A 17,936-nucleotide genomic window follows, 5' to 3' on the forward strand; every position below is an offset into this window, starting at 1 on the left:
AAGGGACTGAAGGCCCGTAGGGTCAGTGGTGCCTCATACACCGTGGCATGAGCGCAGTACTCCAGGGGGCGCCTAAGCCGACCCTACGGGGTTTGCTAAGGGGAAAGTTCCGGGAACTAGTGCACGGTGGCATGCACTCACTATATTGGAATGGATATGAGCAACACATCTTGAAGAACAACAATTACTGGTAAGTGACCCTGTTATATTACATCCTCGTTACCATGGTACCTTTTGGGTAGGTTTGTCCTGTTCTGGACACTGTTAGAAAGTTGTCTGATATGCTCCCTCCTTCTCTAACTTCAAGGCTAGGAAAGTGCTGTGGTTTGCACGTGATTATTGCTTGTGTAGTATATGGCCTTTTTAGCCCAAATCAGAGGTCCTGCGGAGGACAATTTGTGTCCAAAGCCTGGGCCCAACTCCCAGCCACCCAGGAATGTGGCCTAGCGCTGACTTCCTTTGTCTCCGCGCCCACACAGGATACCTTCATAAGTGCTTAGTATTCTCTAAACCAGTGTCTAACAAATAAGTGATAATCTTTTTCCCTCAACAGATTTGTGTTTTAGACACTTCTAATCCTCCCCAAGAGCAGCTATTTGTCCAGAAGTCTACAAGAGAAGTGTCTCTCATAAATAATCCTGACACTAAAATTCAAGTAGCCAGAAAAAGACCCACTGTTCTTTGGGACAGGAGCCTGGAAGATGTGATAGAAAACGATGATGATGATTTAGTTGTGGATAACAATGACACACATGAAGAGCATGATATGGCAAAGGAGATGCCAAATGAAGAGGAGGAAAACAAAGTAATTATTGGAAAAGAAGAGTATCTGGTATGTACCAGGAATACATTGTAGTGACTCTGAAGGTAACTTTTTTTTTTATAGGTAGGTGGCATCCTTCCTATAATGTGTTTGGGGAGACTGAGGCATGCTGCCTCTTGCAGAAAGCCGTGTAAAAACTGCATTTAAATCCAGATTGAAGATTTGGGCATGATTTAGTTAGGTTTCACCCATTGCTGAAAGTCTATATGACTGGGCCTTTCTTGTCAATGTATTGTACTTACAGCATGGGCAAGCTGTGGACTTGAATAATACAGAAAATCCTTTATGCCTGTATTCCATGCATGCAAGATCTCTGGAAGCAAACTTTCTCCTATGCTTCAACATGCTCATTAGTTAAATCTGAAACAGTGCTAGACTTGGATACCACTCTTGCTTTAGATTGTATTGTTCTATATATTCTCCAGTTAACGCTCCTATAGAAACAATGTCTATTTTAAAAATATACTGTTTAAAACCCTTGATTTTAACTTTGTTTTGAACAACATTCCAGTCTCTTACAAAACTTCCTCCATTACAATATGATCCATTGTAATGTTCTTTGGATTCTTGAATATGCTTGTTCTGTGTACATTTGTATACAGTATTGATGTTTTACACTGGTACAACAATTTACCAACATTTAATCGATCTATCGTTAATGGTACCAGAACTGGACACAATGGTTGCTCACATTTCATAAGGAAATCTGAACCAATAGTCTCCTCTTTTTGAAGAACCCTATTCTTGGAGCAGTGATTACAAAATCTTTCTGAAAACATTCCTTTATAAAAGCATTAAAAGACTATTTGATCATTATAGAGAGTATTGAATGTAATAGAAGACTTGAAAAGCAAGCTGATCAATGAGAGAAAAGATAAGTTACTCTTGGAATTAAAAATTCGTGAAGAAGTCACACAAGAATGTACTCAGTATTTTGCTCAACGGGAAAGAGATTTCAGGTAAACTAACTTTTTGCTTGTTTCTTTATAGTCTTCTAGTTGTGTGTGGCTTACACTGTTTTATAACTCAGTCTTTTAGTCTTAACCTGTGGGTAGTCAATATTTGTGTCTTTACATTTGCTGGTAAAATGAAATAATATAAGAGCTAATTATTTAGTGTTGGAAAGTTTAAAATACTTGCCCCGCCCGTCTCCACCCTGACTGGAGGGCTTATTCAGTGTCAAATATAAATGACTCATTTTGGTTCAGCTTAAACGCCTTCTCACGAAACATAAGGTAAACTAAAAAAACAAACAAATGAGAGGTCTGTGGCATTTTAAAGACTAACACATTTAATATTTGCAGGCATAAGCTTTCGAGAGACTTCAGCTCTCTTCTTCAGATGCAGTAATACAGAAAATAGGTAACACAGGCATCTTATAGATATCCAAGTGCATTGAGAACAATGGGGGAGGTGGAGTCCGGTACTTGAGACCTAATGATGACCATTGAGTAGGAGGTGAGAATGGGTGAGCAAAGTAATTTACCTTTGGTAGTGAGAGAGCCACTCCAAGTCTCTGTTTAAACCCAGTTTGAATGTGTCAAGTTTGCAGATCATTTCTAATTCAGCAGTTCTCTTTGAAGTCTGTTTTTGGAGTTTTTTTGGAGAAGTACAGCAACTTTCAGGTCAGAGACAGAATGTCCTAGAGAAGTGTTCTCCCACTGGTTTGTGGATGTTCTTTTTTATGTCTGATTTGTGTCCATTTATCCTTCTGCATAGTGATAGTCCAGTTTGGCCAATGTACATGGCAGAGGGGCATTGCTGGCACATGATGGCATATATAACATTAGTGGATATGCAGGTGAATGACTCCCTTATGGTGTGATTGATGTGGTTAGGACCAGTGATGATGTCATAGAGATGTGTGGGCAGAGCTGAAAACAGGGTTTGTTGCAGGGATAGGTTCCTGGGTAGGATTTTTTGTAGGGTGTATGGTTGCTGGTGAGTATTTGCTTCAGGTTGGGGGGCTGTCTGTAAGCCAGGATGGGTCTGCCGCCCACTGCCTGAGTGAGAGATGGATCATCTGCTAGGATAGGTTGTAGATCTTTAATGATGTGTTGGAGAGATTTTAGCTGGGGACTGTAGGTGGTGACCAGTGGGGTTCTGTTGTTTTCTTTGTTGGGTCTGTCCTGTAGTAGGTGACTTCTGGGTACCCATCTGGCTCTGTCAGTTTGTTTCTTTACTTCTCCAGGTGGGTATTGTAGTTTTAGGAATGTTTCATAGAGATCCTATAGGTATTTGTCTCTGTCAGACTTCAAAGAGAAACTGCTGAGTTAGAAATGATCTGCAAACGTGACACATTCAAACCGGGTTTAAACAGAGACTTGGAGTGGCTCTCTCACTACGGAAGGTAAATTACTTTGCTCACCCATTCTCACCTCCTACTCAATGGTCGTCATTAGGTCTTAAGTACCGGACTCCACCTCCCCCATTGTTTTCAATGCACCTAGATATCTATAAGATGCCTCTGTGTTACCTATTTTCTGTATTACTGCATCTGAAGAAGAGAGCTGAAGTCTCTCGAAAGCTTATGCCTGCAAATATTAAATTTTGTTAGTCTTTAAAGTGCCACAGAACTCTCGTTGTTTTTGCTGTATACAGACTAACACGGCTACCCCTCTGGAACTAAACTAAAAAAGTAATTCCTTTATAACAGAATAAGAAGCTATACAACATAGCCCATTGTAAATTTGTTTAAATTCATGTATCTGGTTATAATAAACTTTCCTGTATATGCAAGGCTTCATATATTGAATAGGAGGGGGAGCTAAAGCTAGACAGCTTTCTGTTTTGTGAGGTCAATGTGTGTTTACTTTTTCACTGTACAGAATGGATGAATTTGGTCAAACAAAATTGAGCTTCTCGCCTCTCCTTCTCCCCCCTTCCCTCCTTAGAAATTGTATTGGTTAACATTCTTTGCAAAAGGAAAAAAACTTGCAAATTATTTTTGATTGCTCTGGTCTTTCCCCTCTGCTCTCTCACTCTGAAGTCCTTTTCCTTTTACCTGCCAAAGTTAGTTCAAATCCACTACCTAAGTTGTGACATTAATCACTTACAATACATGGTGCTTTTACAGTATGTAAACTTTACATTAAACAAATAAAAAATCCAGCATTCTGTATTGACTGATTTTTAATCCACTGAAAGGTGAGAACACTGAAAGACAAATGACAGTTCTGAAGTTCCAAGATCTCTCAAAAACCATTGTCATCTCATTGAGAAAATGAAGCACATATATTTCCAGTGGATTTAAACATAAAGTTCTAGCTCTGCTAAAATCACAGGAAGAAAATTCGTTGTGAACATACTCTAGTTAATAGGCCAATATAAATCCTTTCCAAAACAATAAAATGTTTTCAATTCCAGGAGACCTGAACTAGTGGTAAAACTTTGGCATGATTTTTGGATAGACTTTGGACATCTGTAAATTCCAATCCCTGTATCAACTCAGATATATTCCCTGCAAGAGGAGGACATAGGTAGCGCACTGTCATGCTATACGTAATTTTGATATGTGAGGCTCTAGAGCTGCTTGAATGGGAATCCTGATGAAACATATATATATATACAAACTTGGTGTACAGTTTACCTCTGGTAAGATGCACAATTCAGAAAACCATGTGAAATCCTTGATCTGCATAAATATTTTTTCGTAACTTTTAGTTACAGAACTATTTCTGAACACAAGGCTAATACATTTATAAAGTTAGTTAGAAAGAGTAGGTGTAATTTAAAATTAACCCAGCTCACAAAATGAGAATATGGGTATTCTTCCATGCCTGTTAACAGTCAAAATGTAGTATCAATGACGTACTAACATTCTTTAGGATTTAAAAAAAAAATGTAATTTCTAGCATTATAAATTTTTTTTTTTTTTTTTTTTTTTTTTTTTAAATACAGGCAATGCCTTTCTCATGAAAGAGAGTTGCTGGCAGAAAGTTTTGAACAACGCTTGGAAATCTACAAGGATCTAGTAAAAGAAAGTTCTGAAAACCTGGATGAAGAACAGGAGATAAAGGATTCCCCTTGTAATGAAAGAGCTGGAAGTCTGGTATTTTTGCCTCTTAAATATTGTTGAAGGATCTGGCTTTTGACTCTTATCTAACCTATTGTTAAGGGATGACAACTTCTTATGGTTAGGTATTAATGTAAGTTGACTCCAAATACCAAGGAATTTGTTGTAGTGGTGGCGTCAAGAATCTTTGTTCCAGGTAGGCTAGACCTCATTTCTTATTAAACTAGAGGTCTGTACTTTTTCACTTGTCATTAAACAACTCTCAACAAGATTTGTTTTTGGGGATTTTTCAAGGGATGAAAATTTAGGTACGTGCACTGTAAGATGAAAAGCAAGTAGTTCAGGTTCTAAAATTTAGGCTCTGTGGGCTGAAAGGATGAATGCATTCATAGCTTATATTTGAATCTAATATGAATTTAAACATAAAATTAACTTCAGTGATGTACTTATTCCAAGTGGCTTTAGGCTTCTCCCATTGGATACGTTATGGGAGCCTTAACATCTTTTTTCAAAAAGGAGTTGTGTGCACATCTCAAGCAATGGGAGTTGCATATGCATCTAAGACATAATTTGGGCTGTGGTTCTTGTTTTTGGCATGAGTCAGCTTTATCCTCTTTATTTTTTTTCTCCAAAAATCCTGTATCTGTAACATTTCTAATTTAACTTCTATAAAAATATATTAAGATTTCCATACACTACTTAATAACAATTCTGAAATTGACACAGACTGTTAATTTGGTGTGTTAGATTCCATATTCTTCCAACTCAAGATACAATACTTCTTTGTGGTTTTTATGGGCAAAATTCTGCTGTTGGGTTTCTGCCAGTATAATAGAGACAATTTTGACTCTTGCTTTTAAGTGCTGTAAAAAAAGAGGTAGGCAGATATCTCCACAGTGCAAGATGTCATAAATCCAGATTTTAATCTGGGAATTCTTAGTTTTTATGCTTTCCTTTCATGGACAAATACATGAAGTTGTTTAATTGTCCATAAAAGGCTACTCTAAGATTTGTCCAAGAAAACTTTGAGTTCTGTTATAGCTGATACCAGTTGATTAAGTGATTTTTAGGCCATTGGTAAATAAATATAAAGCATTTTTCACTTCCTTTCTAGGAAGGAGGCAATAATGTAGCTTCTGAAAGCTGTATTGATCTTGAGGGCATTATTAATTCTCTGCAAGATGATGTCATTGATATTAAGAAGCAGGCAGAAGAAGCTCACAGGTATATTGTATCCTTAGAAGACCCGCAAGAAGCTATTGCTTGGCTTGAACAAAAACTGGGAAAAGTGACTGTTGAGCTAACTAAAACCAAGGAAGAGCTGACACAGAGAACTAAAGGTGAGTGGGGTAAAATAGGAGTGATTCTAAACTAATGAAGACATAGAAAATGTGTTTAATTGTGATAGGTTAAGATATCCAGTCCACATAAATGAATTAAGTTTAATATTTACATTTTAATACAAACTAGTTACCATCTTCTCATATTGTGATCTTTCCAGTTGATCAAATTGGATGTTACCTTTGTTTTTATTACATTATTTTAAGCTCAGCCAAACCACAAAATGAAGCAATCCTAAATATTTTTTAACAAGGTTGTTTTAAAACAGTTTGTTCAGTTATTACTTAATTTAAAAAGATGCAGCCTTTTATTCAAGTTAATGTCTTCTAACTTTAGGATACATTTTTTAATATAATTGACTTATGGATTTCACATTTTTAAGAGCATGCGTTTTATCTATAAAATACAGTAATTTCATTTACCTTTCAACTAGGAATCTCACAAGATATCTAGTGCCTTGCAATATAACTACAGTAGAAGTCAGACTGGATTTATATGAATATTCTGAGAAACTTCTATTCCAGAAAATTTAGTGGTTTTAAATTTCACTTTGAAACTTTTTTCAAGTGGTCATTGAAGCAATTACTTGACCACCGTATATTTGAGGGGATTTTTGTCTTGTTTAAAATGGGCTCTAATTTTAGTCTGAAGGGAAAAAATTAACTCCCCCTCCCCCCAAAAAACCATAACAAAACAAAAAAACCCCAAAACAAAAAAACCCCAACAACTTGAGTACATGCCTGCTATTGGGAAATTAAACTGTGTAAAAGCTCTAGAGAAAAATGGTAATGGATGGAGGGATTGGCTAATGGGTGGAATCAACTCACTGAATGCTGAAGACATGGATTTATTAAACTGTTAGGGGGACTTGGTAGATTCTAGAAGCTGGAATGTATGTAGACCATATATTATGGATAAATTTGACTAGCTCATCTCAGTCCTTAGTGGGAATTCACTACTTTTTTCGATCTAACTAGTAAATATGAAAGCTGCTGGTGTATGCTGGAAACAGACAATATTTAATGATTCACACATCAATGTGTGAACTACTAATGCAGTATGTCTAACATTAAAGAAAGTGGAAGGAAACAGGTTATTGCATAGCCTTAAACAATGAAAATATAATTTTTCAAAATAAAACATTGAAGCAAATAGTTATTACAAATCTTCTGAACAAAGTGCAGGAAAAAAGATTGCTTTGGGTTAAAGATCAGTGTTCTTTTTACTGAAACTTTGCATATTGAAATGGTAGAGCTCTTCTCATTGCCATAATTTGTCATTGAAATGTTATTGTGATGTTATATTTTTAAGTCTCTGTTCTGGGCTTTCCACCTGCATTCAATATAGCTCTATTCAGAAGCAGTATCTGATTCTCTTTGATGCCCCCAAAATGGCAAGAGCAATCAAGAATTGCTGCAAAGATTAAATATAATGTAATGTTTGATTTGTTTGCAAATGCTAACACCTTCAGAGTGGCACAACATAAGAAATTTAGAGCATTTCACCCCAAATATGCCATAGCAGGCAGATTTGAGCTTGCAGGTCTATTGCTGACCTCTGCAAAGGGAAGCAATAAATGAAAATTTTCAAAGAAAGAGCTAAACTGACATTGATTAAAATAAGGAATATAATGGCTACAAGCATTCCACAGAAAGAACTAAGTAGACTAAACCCTGTTAATTCTGTGTCTGAAAAGAAAACAATAGAATATTGTGTCCAAGTTGCTGAAGATGCTATCCATGAATATAGAGGAAGTAATTAGTACTCTGCCACTTGCTCAGACAGCTAAAATAAAAAATCAGAACAGGTGTAATCATCCTAAGCTCATGACCAATGAAAGTTCAGCGTATCTAAGACTTCCAGAAGTAACACTTAACACAGTACTAACGCATCTTCTGGAACTTCAATTTTTTTCTTGGTTGGCGGGGAACGGGGGTTGTGTTTACATATGACTCACCTTCCCAGTACTGCTCTGAACTTTCAGGAAGCCTGTCTAAGTTTACCTCCAACTATTGTGAATGCTGAAATTTTCATTGAGCACTAAGAGGTCTCTGATAATTCGCCAAACAGACATACTCTGCCGAGGCACTAAACTTTTATAGTATAGTTGAAGTAAGTATTTTATGGAGGAATTTAACAGATCACAGGCTAACGCTACTGCAATCTCAGTAAAAAGCTGGCTTTGGTTTTTAATTTAATAAAGAAATGGAACCACACTAAGAAGGAAAGGGATGAGGAAATTGGAGAAGTTTTTTATAAAAACCTTTCCATTATTTAGTCCAGTGGTTCTCCAAATTTTTAAATGGAGTCCTCCTGTGGACTTTTGTGTAACAATTGCATCCCCTCTTCCCCCGAACCTCCTCCCTCCACTTTCAGGGAAAAAACAGGGCCTATATATCCTAGGTGGAATTCAACTGCTTAAGTGGGGGGGAAACAAGGGGTAGCAGCAGCTCCTCCGCAGCTCAGCGGCCTGATGTGATCTTCCAGAGAAAATGGCTGTGGTGGTGGGGGAACACAGTCATTGGGGTTATCCTCAGACAGCAGCACAGCTGCAGCCTCCGCCTCCATGAGCCGTGGGAGGTGGGCGTCAGTGGCTGCTGGAGGCAGCACTCCGACTGGAGACAGAAGCAGCTGTGCAAAGTGCAGCGCGTGAAGCTGAGCTGGCTCTGTCCCCCACTCCACTAGGAGGGCCGGGCCCGCCACCCACAGCAGCCTCCCCTCATCTCCGAGCCCCTCCTAAGGGTCCCCCACCCTCAACACCTGCCCGGGGCTGCTCGTGTGAGGCACCAGGGTCACCACTGCTGTCTGGCCCTGCTCTCAGCTAGTACTACTCACCCAGCAGGGGGAGACGTCTCCATCTTCATAAGTTGCCCCCCCAAACTCTGCCCATGGCTCCTCCCCGATTCATCTCGTGCCCTCCTAGTTTGAGAACCGCTGATTTAGTCAACCTGATTAATCAAGATAGAAAAGCTGAGTTGTGTGGAAAAGGGTCCGAGGATGTTGATTTCAATATTGAATTGTTTGTTTCTCTTACAACATTTTAAAACTGTGGATTCAGATTTCTGCCCCAAAATCTCTGCTTGTGAAGGAGCTTGTGCTCATGATGGTTGCATCAAAATAGAGGAAATTTTTGAACATTTGTAACTTTGTCCTTAAAACAAAGCTCCTCCATTACTGCAGCAGCATTAGTCATGTATTTTCAGCACATTTGGAATGATTGAAACTTTCCTGACAGGTTAGATGCTGGAAAAACAAATAAGCAAGTGAATCAGTATAACTGGACAGATATAAATGAGTAGTGGGGCTTATCTAGACTGACTCCAGACTCCCTTGCTGTGTCTTACTTTTGGAGCAGCAAGCTTTTTTTTTTTTTTTTTTTTTTAAATGCGGGGTGGGGGACATATGTCTGGATATTATTCACTTAACTACTTGTGGGTTTGGTGGCCTCTTTCATGACAGAGTAGCTTTTTTCCTGTATTGGGACTAGAAAAATCACAATCCTTAATGTTAGTTATTACTTTGAGCAGGACTTGATGAGCACGTATACAGGAAGAAGCCACCCTTTTGCTTAAAGTGCAATTATTGGATTAGTTTGGTTGAAGTATATATTTAAATAGTTTTGAAAAATAAACAAAGTCAAACTCCATTTGAAAATCAAAAATATTTTCTACTGCAGTATCAAACTGGGGAAAATTAGTCTCAATGTATCTCAGATATTGGCAAATTACTAAAACCTTATTCTAGAAAGACTTCTCAAACTTAATGAACTACTAGTTTTAATGCACACCAGTTTCTCTTTAATTACAGAGCTTGAAATGCAAGCGATTAAATTAAGTGAATCTGCTCAACGAGTTGAAGAAGCTACTGAGGTAAATCTCTTTTTAAGAAAAGTGATACACTGAAACTAACATCTGCCTTAATTATTCATACAAAATTACAGTAAATTAATGTCTAAGTTCACATTCCTAAATCTGTGTGTTTAACTGACTAGACCTATCACTACTAAGGTTTGTTTCTCATTGCATGTTTTAGTGCAAAAGATTCGGAGTCACGTTGCAATGCATTCCTGTTATCTAAAACCTAGTAAAAATGTAACTTTTCTCTTCTCCAAGAAAACGATGACCCAGAATAAACGGATTCAAGAGCTAATGAGCATTGTGGAACAAAAGGATGAGGTTATAAGTAGACTACAGGACTTAATATCACATTTAGAAACTACAGTAAAAGACTATGTAAGTTTTCGACTCTTCGTTTCTTAAAATGTACAAGACTTCATTTGACTTTTTTTAATGCTTGTAGTAATTGGTTAAAAGACAGGAAACAGTAGGAATAATGATCAACTCTCAGAATGGAGAGAGGCATATAGTAGTGTCCCTCAGGGATCTGTACTGTGACCAATGCTGCCCAACATATTTATAAAGGGTCTGGAAAAAGGGCAAACAATGAGGTGGCAATGTTGGCAGACAAAAAAATTACTCAAGATAATTAAATCTTTGCACTCTGCTTTGGACTTACAAAGAGATATCACAAAACTCAGTGACCAGGCAACAAAATGGCAGATGAAGCTCAATGTTAATAAGTGCAAATGCATGTTGGAAAACATAATTCTAACTATATATACAAAATGGTGAGCTCTAAATTAGCTGTTACCACTCAAGAAAGAGATCTTGGAGTCACTGAGTAGATGTTTTCAAAGAATTCTATCCAGTGTGCAGTGACCATCAAAAAAGCTGACAGGTACCACTAGGCAAGAGTAGATATTAAGACAGTAAGTATCTTAATGACACTATATAAATCCATAGTGCACCTACACCTTGAATACTGTGCATTTCTGGTTGCCCCATCTCAAAGATATATTAGAAATGGAAAAGGTACAGAGAGGGGCAACAAAAATTATTAGGGGTATGAAATAGTTTCTATATGATGAGCGATTTAAAAAGACTGGGACTGTTCAGCTTAGAAAAAAGACAATTTAAGGGGGGAGATGATAGAGGTCTACAAAATCACAAATGGTGTGGAGAAAGTGAATAGTGAAGTTATTTATCACGTCACATAACACAAGAATCAGGTGTCACCTAATGGAAGTAATAAGCAGCAGGTTTAAAACAAATAAAAGGAAGTACTTCACACAATGCACAGTCAATCTGTGGAACTTGTTGCCAGTGAATTTTGTGAAGTCCAAAAGTATAACTGCATTCAAAAAAGAATTAGATAAGCTTGTGGCGGATAGGTCCATCAATGGCTATTAGCCAAGATGGTCAAGGAATAGGTCTGTGGAGTGACCATTTTATTTGGGAGAATGGATCTACAGTTGAAGATGGAAAGAACTGGTGGGCAGGAGGCTAGAGTTAAAATATCATGAAAGTCAGTCAATGGGAGACTGAAGTGAAGAAGAAATAAAGCCTTGGGAGGAGGGGGAGCAGTTCAGAGGAGCAAGCATGTAGCAGGAAATGAGATGGAGACTGAGGAAAAGCAACAGCAGCCCCGAACACCACCACTGTGGTTCTTTTTGATTATGATGTGGGGGAGAAGGAGCAGTAATGGAGACAGTGTTGCACTGAGAGCCAAATTTCAGTGGGGGTATGGATGTGGAGTTTGGAGACAAAGCAGGCATGGGTAGAGGGATGGTGATAAGGATACAGATTGAGGTTGGAGATGTAAAATGGGTAGCCAAGACATTCTTTTCTTCCCTGCCTTTGAAACAGTTGACTGACTGACTACTTCACTACTATTGTTATAACCACAGAAAACTTTGGGATGGGATGGGATGGAGCCTATCAGTACATTAGTGGTGGTGGTAACTTAGTGTGTGTATCAAAGTCCAGTAAGTGTCAGCTAGCTTGGAAACAATCCTCTAGCAAGATATCATTTGCAGGTAACTTAGCTGCAAACATAAGATGATTTTTATCTTAGATTCATAGACTTTAAGGTCAGAAGGGACCATTATGATCATTTAGTCTGACCTCCTGCACAACGCAGGCCACAAAACCTCACTCACCCATTCCTGTAATAGACCCCTAACCTATGACTGAGTTATTGAAGTCCTTAGATCATGGCTTAAAGACTTTAAGGTATAGAGAATCCCCCAGTAAGTGACCCATACTGCAGAGGAAGGCAAAAAAACCCCCACGGACTCTGCCAATCTGTCCTGGGGGAAAATTCCTTCCTGACCCCAAACATGGCGATCAGCTAAACCCTGAGCACGTGGGCAAGACTCACCAGCCAGACACATGGGAAAGAATTCTCTGCAGTAACTCAAAACCCACCCTGTCTAACATCCCATCACAGGCTATTGGGCATTTTTACCGCTAGTAGTCAAAGATCAGTTAATTGCCAAATTAGGCTGTCCCATCATACCATCCCCTCCATAAACTTATCAAGCTCAGTCTTGAAGCCAGCTGGGTTTTTTGCCCCCACTGCTCCCCTTGGAAGGCTGTTCCAGAACTTCACTCCTCTGATGGTTAGAAACCTTCATCTAATTTCAAGTCTAAACTTCCTGATGGCCAGTTTATATCCATTTGTTCTTGTGTCAATATTGGTGCTGAACTTAAATAAATCCTCTCCCTCCCTGGTATTTATCCCTCTGAAGTATTTATAGTGAGCAATCCTATTTCCCCTCAGCCTTCTTTTGGTTAGGCTAGACAAGACAAGCTCTTTGAGTCTCCTCTCATAGGGCAGGTTTTCTGTTCCTCTGATCATCCTAGTAGCCCTTCTCCGCACCTGTTGCAGTTTGAATTCATCTTTCTTAAACATGGGAGACCAGAACTGCACACAGTATTCCAGATGAGCTCTCACAACACCTTGTATAATGGTACTAACACCTCCCTGTCTTTACTGGAAATATCTCACCTGATGCGTCCTAGGACCGCATTAGCTTTTTTCACAGCCACATCACATTAGTGGCTCATAGTGATCCTGTAATCAACCACCCAGGTCCTTCTTCTCCCTTGTCCATTTCCAACTGATGTGTCCCCAGCTTATAGCAAAAATTCTTATTAGTACCTAAATGCATAACCTTGCATTTTACATTATTAAATTTCATCCTATTTTTATTACTCCAGTTTACAAGGCCATCCAGATCTTCTTGTATGATATCCCGATCCTTCTCTGTATTGGCAATACCTCCCAACTTTGTGTCATCCGCAAATTTTTATTAGCACACGCCCATGTTTTGTGCCAAGGTCAGTAATAAAAAGGTTAAATAAGATTTGATCCCAAGACGGATCCTTGAGGAACTCCCCTAGTAACCTCCCTCCAGCCTGACAGTTCACCTTGCAGTATGACCCACTGTTGTCTCCAATTTAACCAGTTCCTTATCCACCTTTCAATTTTCATTTTAATCCCCATCTTTTCCAATTTAACTAATAATTCCCTTTGTGGAACTGTATCAAATGCCTAACTGAAATCTAGGTAAATTAGATCCACTGCATTTCCTTTGTCTAAAAAAATCTGTTTTCTCAAAAAATCGGATTGGTCTGGCACAATCTACCTTTTGTAAAACCATGTTGTATTATGTCCCAGTTACCATTAACCTCTATATGCTTCCAGTTTTTCTAGAAGCTCCGCACTACGATTTATTCCTGACAGTACTTTTGGTGATGCAAATGAATGCTAACTCATCTTATTCCTGCCTTCAGTTTTTCAGCAGTATGACCACTTTGAGGGTTATAGCTTTACTCCAAAACTTCTTATGATTAACCAAAGCTATGGCTTCTGTTATCATTTCCTCATTCTCCAATTAATTGCAACACCGCAAACTGTCCATAACATGCTCTAGGTCCTGTAGATCAGTCAGATGTGAAACTACCACCAAAAAAAAAAAAATCCCAGAAGCACAACCTTAACTCTGTCTACCAATCTTATTTAATGAAATGGCAATGCGAGGATGAAGTGTTATAACCACATGGTGTTTGTAGTTGACAGCATGCTGTCAACTATCTTATCTATCTGGCCAGCCTGGTCCTGTGTATGCAGAAACCTTAATCTTTATATTTGGTCAAATTTATAGTCCATAGCAGAATCAAAAGCATTTGCCAAACTCTCCTTTTGGGTTTAATATTTATCATGGGCACTTCCAACCTAATTAGAAAGTACATCAACTAGTGTTGTTGGGAGCAAAGGTTAAGGCTATTACTAAGAACTTCATCGTTTGAGAAGATGACACTGTAAAGAATTTGTAATGTTTTGATTCAAATGCTTTCTGAAGGAAGGAAGTTTCTGTGCCTTTTGACATAGTTACTATTCTCCCAATGGAATACGTAATCCCTCTGGCTCATGTACATTATCTGTGTTAGTGCTTTTTCTTTATTCTGTACTCCCAAGCATTGCACACGTCTTTGCTTTTTCTATGGGCAACAATCTATAGGCCCGACACCCCCCCCCCCCCCCCCCCCCCCAGCAAAAATCCTTGTAGGGAAATGTTATATGGCCATTTGTCTCATTTTTTGTTTTCATATTCAACTGAGATTGTTTTTCCAAGTACTGACTGCTTGTAACATGTTTAGTGCTCATTTTGTATAATGGCAGGTGGTAACTAATTTTATTTAAACATAGGACAATACTGTAACTACTATTAAAAGTGAAATGGCGAAGGAGAACAGCAATGGGACAATAGAAGGCATTCAGTCTAATAAAAATGTGAAGAATGTGTTGGATGTAGGAAGAAAACGCTGTTTTGAAAGTAAACCTACCCAAGAGGAAGAGCCACCTACCAAAAGAGGTACCATTTCTACCACAGCTGAACCGGGAGCCTTCCGGAAAAATCTGATTCCAATGCCAGAACAAAAGCAAAAACTTGCAATTCGTAAACTTTATCGTCTGAAGAGAAGAAAGTCAGCAAAATTAAATGCTAAATGGAAGTAACTGTTTTCATTGTAGGTGAAATATGTGCAGGCAAAATGTCTCAACTGTTGCTTCTAAATACTTAAAATAAAAACTGCTTTTAGATGTCATGCTTCCCCTGTGCTATATCTGCTAATACGTTTGCAAATTCTGATGTAATCAAGATATTTCTATTAGATTGGACTTTGCTTACAACTGACATGTTTAACTATTTTTCTATCAAGCTTGCTCTTAACCTTCTTAAATTTTAGCATTTTCCTGCCTAGCTCTTCTTAAAACTGTCTGAAGAAGTGTTGATGCAGTCTATGATCTATTCTATCATATAACATGTATATGCTATACCCATTTCAGTGCAAGGCATTTCATTAGCTCAGTGTATAGAAACATATAAATCTGCCTGCTGAAATCTAATTGCTTTATATTATATGCAGAACTGAAAAGGGTGAAACTCAGATTCATTTTGGGATCTAGTGTTTTTCATAAACATCTTTTTGGTGGTGGAAACTACATTAAGTAGCATTCCAGTCATGTATGGCATGCATCTACATAGCTCTTCAGGGTCTGCAGCTTTGAAATCTCCTCTTGCTTGAACTGTGACCTTGCTTGGCCTCTTATTATATGTGCATCTCCAGAAGCTAAGGAGCCTTAAATGATGGGGAGCATCTACACAACCTGAATGTGGACTGCAGATATGTTGACCAGTAAGGGAAAGAAGTGGGATAGAGCTGGATGGGCTCCTACAAATGTTAATTTAAATAGGCTGCTACAGAATTTGAAGCCACCTCTGTCCCTAAACAAGGAAAGGAGGCAATGGGGTGGTCTAGAGGGTTCCCCCAGCCCTTAAGTATGGCCCTAACAAGTGGAGATGAATTAGAGCAACCTAGCTTCTGCTTTGTAATCAGAAAAGCTCACTGGTGGTAAAATGGATAGCAAAACACGGAGATGCAGGTAGACTAGTTCTCTCCATGGGATGGAGAACTAACAGCTGTTGGAGGGCACTCTCTGCAGGGCCATATTAAACAAAGGAGGGATGGTATAGCAAGTTCCATAGGTCTAGGACATAGTAGGTGAGCAAACTGCTGATGATGACACCTCTGACAAGAGAAGGTACTGATAGGCCTGTGAAGACCTTCACACGTTGGTTAGGGCCAACCTTGGTCTTGAATGCAGCTACCTTATGGAGCAACCCACATAAATGTCAGCCAGGGAGAAGATGACCAAATTAAGATGACACTATACCCCTTGCTATAGCAGACAGTGTCTACTACCTGCTGTAATCTTGGTATTCATGCTTGGTGGCAGTTTGTAAGCATTCATTTTTAACATTGAACAGGAAACCAAATAGAATGCAGAGTGATACATTAATGCTATTGTTACAGTTGCACAATCAGGAAATTCAAACTTTTAAAAATATAAAACTTAATCTTGGGTACTCTTTAAAGAGCACTCACTCAAATTTTCAAGGTCAATTGGTTTACAATCTGGAAAAAGCATTGGGAGAATTTTTGCTTCTCTGTAAGTGAAAATGGCCCTCAAAAATGGCCAAATGAATCGTCTTCAAACAGTGCTAAAAAGTCACCTTTTCATAGAGAAATAACTTAATTTTTAGCAACAAAGATTGAGGGTGAAAAAACTAATTTTAGTAACTATCATGCAACCTTTGCTAGAGGAAAAGAGAAATAATTTATAAGTTTCCATACTGGTGGGTCATCTAAGTTGGAAGTCATATACCTTGTCACAGCAATATAAAGAAAGTTCCCCAGATGATCTTAGCTGTCAGTTATTATGCACCTGAAATAGTTGGAATTGATTTGAGAGCTTTCTGTAACAAAATTTTTTTCACAATACTGTGGGTGTCAGACCAGACTAGACTTCGTTTCTTTTATCTGTTCCAGTCACAGAACATAAGCCACATATACCTTTCTCTATGACAGCAGCCTGTTTTTGTTATAACTTTTTCTATAAAACCCATCCTCTATTCTCTATATTAAAGTGTGTGTATTCTGGAATAAGAACATAGTCAAGGAATGAGTGCTGGGTCTCAATAGGAAACTGGCCATTTCCCTTGCCAGTGTTTCTAATGCTCGTTTCTAGCCCCGTCTGCAGTGTGAGATCTAACTCTAAAGCCATGATGCTTCTGTCAGTAAAGCTATTGCTTGCTTACCCTGTCACTCATGCAGGAGTAATTCTTGGTATGGTGGACTCTAAATCTGTAGCAGAAGGGAGGAAATAGCCCCCCGGAGCTTGCCTGCTTTTTTAGTTAACATGGCCGACTAAAGCTGTTACGATTTCTATCATAAATAAACCAATCTTGGGTGAATAGATTATTTACCGAGATAGGTAACAAATTGCACAATAATCATCACTTTATCAATGCCTCCTCAATTTACCACATGGAAGTTACTTCTGTTTTTACACACACTTCTGAACTAGCATCAGTATGTCCTCAGGGCGTATTACTGTAAGTATACAAAGTACTCTACCAGTAGTTGTGCAGCCAATCTACAATTTACTGTGTTTTGCAAACTGCACCATCTTCTACACTGATTTTATATTCTGTGAAGACACTTTTCTCTGCCTTTCTAAATATAAATGAACATTTGCAATATGCGTATGTATTTGAGCGGATGACTCCTTCCTAACATTGCATTATGTGTGGTTGCACTAGAAAATGAATTCACTTGAGTCCCAATTTTTCAGAAGTGATTCCAGGTAACATTAGTGGGACTCGCAGTTGCTCATTGTCAGAGTTAATCAGCATTAGTGTAATAAAAACAGTAACATTTTCACGGTAGAGCTGAGAGAGAAAGAGAGAGTGTGTATGTGTGGGTGTTGGGAGCTGTGTGCCCTTGAAGTTTTTGAGGTCTCAAAACTCAACCTTTTGCCGTCAGCAGTATTTTTTTCATACCTATTTGA

The 17,936-nt window shown here is 38.5% G+C and overlaps 1 protein-coding gene across 1 annotated transcript in view; it reads left to right on the plus strand.

Annotated features, from left to right (window-relative positions):
• Positions 1 to 17,936, plus strand: part of KIF20B (kinesin family member 20B) — a 74,311-nt gene that overhangs the window by 22,068 nt on the left and 34,307 nt on the right. The window contains exons 14-20 of the mRNA XM_067552819.1: positions 554 to 832; positions 1,643 to 1,782; positions 4,724 to 4,874; positions 5,953 to 6,178; positions 9,987 to 10,048; positions 10,292 to 10,411; positions 14,733 to 14,898. Coding sequence (XP_067408920.1) covers positions 554 to 832; positions 1,643 to 1,782; positions 4,724 to 4,874; positions 5,953 to 6,178; positions 9,987 to 10,048; positions 10,292 to 10,411; positions 14,733 to 14,898 — 1,144 coding nt within the window. The remainder of the gene's footprint in view (positions 1 to 553; positions 833 to 1,642; positions 1,783 to 4,723; positions 4,875 to 5,952; positions 6,179 to 9,986; positions 10,049 to 10,291; positions 10,412 to 14,732; positions 14,899 to 17,936) is intronic.

The sequence above is a fragment of the Emydura macquarii genome, unplaced genomic scaffold, assembly GCF_026122565.2.
Source record: "Emydura macquarii macquarii isolate MOO-44397 ecotype Brisbane River unplaced genomic scaffold, CSIRO-AGI_Emac_v2 contig_1390, whole genome shotgun sequence".
In the NCBI taxonomy this organism is placed as follows: domain Eukaryota; kingdom Metazoa; phylum Chordata; order Testudines; family Chelidae; genus Emydura; species Emydura macquarii.